The sequence below is a fragment of the Solanum pennellii genome, chromosome 8 (genome assembly GCF_001406875.1).
Source record: "Solanum pennellii chromosome 8, SPENNV200".
NCBI classification, from domain to species: Eukaryota; Viridiplantae; Streptophyta; class Magnoliopsida; order Solanales; family Solanaceae; genus Solanum; species Solanum pennellii.
This window is the reverse complement of record NC_028644.1, coordinates 51,387,433-51,393,173: the sequence shown is the minus strand read 5'-3', so window position 1 is coordinate 51,393,173 and position 5,741 is coordinate 51,387,433. Positions and strand designations below refer to the sequence as shown.

The following is a 5,741-nucleotide window of genomic DNA, read 5'->3' as shown; positions in this document are numbered from 1 at the left end:
ATTTTTAACTACCACTTACCGAATCTGAAATTTCTGAAACTCGGACGGATTATCGAAACTCACCCTTTATTTCATTACTGATATAACTAATTAAATTTTTCCCAGTGTATCCCAACAAAATAAATATGACATATAGAAGTTTAAACAAATTTTGAAGACCTAAAAATTTCTGTTATCGATAGGCTAACTAAAATACCAACAAAGAAAAAAATAGTAAAATTAATTAATTTATTAGTGATTTCTTAATCATAATGTAAAATAGAAAGTGAACAGTTGATTTATTAGAGAAGGAGAAGTGTTCCTTTCAATCAACAGAAAAGGTGTGAATTTATATGTTCCTACTCTACAAACGAAAGTCTTTATGCTTTATATGTTGCATTTTTCAGGTTGATGCCGTCACGTTGTTGATTTTAATTGTTGAATTTCTTACCAACTACACTTAAACAAATAAAGTCCTCTCCATTTATTAATCAACCTTATTTTTTAAAAATGTCTAAGCAGATTTCGATACATGAATATTAATCTCTTATCTCTCATCAACACAACCAAAAATTAGGTCATGATCGCCTATTGTTTCACCGACACTATTGATCCATAGGTCACAATGTCGGTGTTATCAAGTGTCTAGCTAGGTATGAAATGACATATCTATTTCAAACAGAATTGGCTTAGTCTTGGTTTTCTTTTTTCAATTTCATATCTAACAACTGAAGAAGAAAAAAGAAGAGAAAATCATGTTACATTTTTATATCTTAACAGGAAACTAGTATGCTGTTTAAATTATATCTTCAGTATACTCTGCTTACTGCATTAATATTTAGTAGCATCGATAAATCGAAGTGCAATTTTACTTATATTGTTCGCTGCAATGCCTTTACCATGTCAATGTCTTCGATAGAGAGCTGTATCTGAGTATGATGCCACCATTCGTTGTCTATTGAGTCGATGTTTCCAGCCATAACCTTGATTTCTCTCATTATTCAAGTACTTGTTATTTGTATTCCTTTCTGGTGCTGCAGTATCCTCATTTTGCTCACTTCCACTGCTAAAATCACTACTCAATGTCATCGTTATCATTGGATCACTGATTGAAGTGTCGATGTTGTTGTTTTCATCTTGAAGAGTTTCGAGAATCTTGACTACATCATCCATTGTAGGCCTAGGCTTAGGATAGTGATTTAAACATTTGTATGCTACTAATGCTGCAGTTTGTGCCCCTTTCATAGGGTATTCATCTTCAAGTCTTCGATCCATCACACGAGCAATTCTCTTTGGATCTCTTAGATAAGGCCTTAACCATTCAACTAAATTATGTTCTCCTTCTCTTCTCGACTTATCCAAAGACCTTTTACCAGTTAGCAGTTCCAACAGAACTACTCCAAAGCTGTATACATCACTCATTGTCGTCAAATGACCTGGAAATGATAGCAATGAATTAGCTGATCACAAGTTGGACGTATTACCATTTTTCTATTGAACCAAACAGTTGAATTACCTGTCATTATGTATTCAGGGGCTGCATAGCCATGTGTTCCCATTATTCGTGTGGAAACATGAGTATCATCCCCTTCTGGCCCATCCTTTGCGAGTCCAAAATCAGAAAGTTTAGCAGTGTAATCCTACAACACAGATGATCATGTTTCAAGTGTCACTATATATATCTCTTTGTTTGTTTTTCATTTCTTAAAGAAAAAAAAAACAGCAAGAGATCGAGGTGCTTACCGAATCTATTAAGATGTTTGAGGCCTTAAAATCCCTGTATATGACTGGTTTGTCTCCTTCATGAAGGAACGCGAGACCTTTTGCTGCTCCCAATGCTATCTTCATCCTTATGGACCACGACAATGTGATCGAAAACTCTGCATAATGCCACAAATACAAACATGATTGATAACTAGCTATATCAAGATCAAGGCACGACTCTGTTCTCTGAATACTAAAAACAGTATATCACTACTACTTAGATGATGTAAAAAACAGAACCAATTTTATATCCAACTTCGTGATAGCCTTAACATTGATTAAAGAATGTATACGGAAACTTACTTCCAAAGAGTTGATTCTCCAAACTTCCTCTTGGCAAGAATTCATACACTAAAAGTCTATTATCATCCTCCCAGCAGTATCCAATCAATTTTACCAGATGTGGATGCCTCAATTGCCCCAGGAATATTATCTCTGTCTACATAATTAACTCACTAATTTCAACCAAGTATATATATAATAACAACAATTATCACATCTGAATCCTCACAGTCCATATTGCTCAACAGAACAGAAGGAAGGAAAAAAAATTAACATAACTCACCAGCCATTCCTTGTGACCTTGTAGACCATCTGTATCCAGCATCTTAACAGCCACAACCTGAGCTTTTAATCCAGGTCTAACTTTGTCATCGACGAATCCCTTGTACACAGGTCCAAATCCTCCTTCACCAAGAAAATTAGCAGAAGAAAAATTATGTGTTACCTCTCTAAGATCAGTAAATGTAAAGTTTATGAGGCTTGATCCAATGAATGAATTAGAGAGTTCATCAGCCGATAACGGTGAACTTGGATCATCAAAGTCTAAAAGTGTTAGCCTCTGGAATGAAGTCTGTTTCTTCACCTGTTTCTTAGATTTTACAAACTCATCATCCACTTTGTAACAACATGGAATTATTGATTTCCAGCTTAATCTTTCACCAGTCATTTCTTCGCCAAACAACTAGATGAAAGTAAAGAGTTTTTGAACCTTGTTATAACTAATTTATCAAGCACCAACTACTCTGTAATATAGAGAGAACTTTGATATAGACTGATGCGTTTATTGAATTATTCCATGTAAATATATAATAAACTTTATATTAAAATATGTACTAAATCAAATGTATTTGGAAGCAATTCAAAAATTCTAACACTAAAAAAGAGTATTTAGTCGTTGTATTAGTTAACAAGAGAAACAGACTTGTCCATCTATTTGACTTTAATGGCATGATTAACAATTAGTTTGTTATGTGTTTTTTTTTTTCAATTTAATATACATGTGGAATGCAACAGTTTCTTGCTTTACGTTCGAAAATTTCTTCATATATTGCTGTCAAGATTATTTAAATTATAAAATTTTCTCAAATCTCCTGGATATCTTCTAAAGGCTGATTTTGTCCTCTCAACTACCCCTTTTTTCTTTTAATAATAATTATTATAGTGTAATAAAATAATAAATCTGAAGTCTATGATTTTTGGAAAATTATGAATTTGATAAAATGTGTCGTTTCCTATATCAAATTAATAGTATGTGAATTACATGCATTTTCCAACATGAAATTATGTTTGGTTATTCTTGCAATCTGTCCTATCTTATGTATGGCTATTTTATGTTATGGGAAAGGTAGAAATATCCCTTAAACTGTGATCGAAATTTCAGAGACACATTTTAATTAAATTGAGGTTCTATTACTTCTAAATTTATATTTTTTATAATTTTGTGCACCTTTATGACTTACGTGTCATCCAAATATTTTTCACGCGTCTCAATTGCGTGGAGTCACGTAGTATGCCACGTAAGACAAAAGGTGCACAAAATTAAAAAAAAAAAAGTTCAAGGGGTAATATGATATTAGTTTAGTTAACGTGTGTCTCTGGGATTTCGATCATGGTATAGGAGGTACTTGTGCATTATCTCTTATGTTATTATATAAAGAGAAGTATTGAACTTCTTAACTTGACTTAAATTAATAGTTTTCCAAACTATTGACAACATTAAAATACTTTTCTACTTGACTAACTGAACTTAGATATATACACCCTTGATATGTGACATAACATAACAATGTGAATCTTAATAAAAAGTCAACAGAAGTATTGAAAACCTTATACTTGATAAGAATCGAGAAATGTATTTCAAAAGTCTTTTTTAAGAAAAAAAAATATTGTACTAAATCAAATGATGTCACGAGATGGAGGAAGTACTATTTTTGAAGACATGAATAGAGGCCACACATGTGTTTTCCATGCACCAAGAGAAATTATTATTGTGAAGAAAAGCATTCAAATTGAGATACTCTGTTAAAACCATGATATATGGACAAGTGTTTTTTCTTGCTTCTAAGAGCTGAATCATGATATATTTTATTCCAAGTCTTCTAAGACTTGTTAGCTATCTTTAACTATTTTTTGAATTATAATCACTTCGAAGGAAATATATGTATACATAACATAGATATCTCAATCACAGTGATAACTACATCTTTTGACATACGATAGCTATAATTATGACGTAATTTTATTTTATTAGAAAATAAGAAATGAGAGGAGAATACTTCTAGAAGCTGGCCCCATTTTGTTGGCTGAACTAAAAACCTAAAAGCCACCCCTTAGTTGTAATTGAGAATGAATTTCCCTACCAAAATATCAAAATCTCCTTACCAAATCTTTTGATTTTGGTTGCTTCCTAAATATGTTATCTAAGTTCAATGTCAACTCTACTACAATTTCTGATGGTTCCAATCATTACATTAATGATAGCTTCAAAAGCTCTGCATGCTACCACTTCATTTAATTAAGGTGCATTAACCAAATTAATAAAATGATAAAACATGTCCATAAACAAGTCTCTATCTGTTCTCCAGCTACAAATATTAATTGAATGTTCCACCCCACTTCCTTTTTTCTTTCCTTATTTTGGGCCATTCTAGTTGATTTGTGCATGTGGTATTTGTGTTACTTCCTTCGTTCTAAAATAATTGTCATTTAAGTGAAAAATATTTGTCTCAAAATAAGGACTTGTTGTTTTCGCTAAAATTTAAATATTCGAAATGATTAAAATATTATCTCTAGAAAAAATGAATAAATATAATAATTTTATTTTTAATATCTAAATGTATATAATTATTTATATCTTTAAATAAACAAATAATTAAAATAAAAATTAATAAAATAAAATTATTATTTGATAAAAGAAATACTTGCACTTGATAGTGATGGTATAGATAATTTGTAGTGATGGTGATAATGATATAGTTGTTATTAATGGCTAGTAATACGACGGTGATAATTGTGACAATGTTGGTGGTTGACGTTGTAGTGACTTTTATAATGATGGTTGGTGTTGGTTGATGTTAGTAACTGGTGGTGTTGATGGTGGCCGATGACTAAAAAATATGTGGTGATTGATGATATATATGTGCTAGTTGGAGATGGTGCTAATTATGATGACGAAGACGGTTGGTAGTTGAGATCGACCATAATGGTGGTGGTAGGCGATGGCGGTGTTAGTTGTAGTGACAAAGTTTATTACGTGGAAACTAACTGTGGTGGTAGAGGTTGATAGAAGTGGTAAAGGTGGCGGGGTCTACAAAAAGAAAGGGATGGCAATGTGTATATAATTATAATGATGGAGAAGGTAAGTGTGATATACGTGGACAATAATGTTCAGTAAAGGTGGTGGCTGTGATGATAAAGCTGGTTAGTGATCGTGATGACAATGGTGGTTGTCACGACCTAACCCACTGGGCCGAGCAACCACCTACTGGTTGATGGTTGTCACGATCTAACCCACTGAGCCGAGTGAGCACCTACTCTAACACCTACATAGCAGAATCCTTGTCCCCAAACGGGGACATTAAATGCGAAAGTGAACAAAATATAAGAAAAATCCCTATTTAAATATGAAAATACTCAAACTTGGTCAAAACAAAAACACTGTTGTCAAGAAATACCTTGAACCCTCCCAAAAAACTAGTCTAAACAGGTAAAAGAGC

The 5,741-nt window shown here is 32.6% G+C and overlaps 1 protein-coding gene across 1 annotated transcript; it reads right to left on the bottom strand.

Annotated features, from left to right (window-relative positions):
* Positions 1 to 462: 462 nt before the first annotated feature.
* On the bottom strand, positions 463 to 2,834 carry LOC107027307 (probable serine/threonine-protein kinase PBL12). The gene is made up of 5 exons (XM_015228482.2): positions 2,309 to 2,834; positions 2,047 to 2,182; positions 1,723 to 1,859; positions 1,496 to 1,619; positions 463 to 1,415 (listed from the first exon to the last, which is right to left on the bottom strand). Exons 1-5 carry the CDS (start codon positions 2,690 to 2,692, stop codon positions 883 to 885), a joined length of 1,314 nt encoding a protein of 437 aa, XP_015083968.1. The 5' UTR covers positions 2,693 to 2,834; the 3' UTR covers positions 463 to 882.
* Between the last annotated feature and the right edge of the window lie 2,907 nt (positions 2,835 to 5,741).

Bases quoted from the DNA above. Each gene is read 5' to 3' on its own strand.
- LOC107027307 (XM_015228482.2), bottom strand. From the start codon at position 2,692: ATGACTGGTGAAAGATTAAGCTGGAAATCAATAATTCCATGTTGTTAC. The intron at 1,620-1,722 runs GTAAGCACCTCG...TCTGTGTTGTAG, and splicing joins CAAACATCTTAATAGATTCG to GATTACACTGCTAAACTTTC. The intron at 1,416-1,495 runs GTAATTCAACTG...TATCATTTCCAG, and splicing joins CCCTGAATACATAATGACAG to GTCATTTGACGACAATGAGT.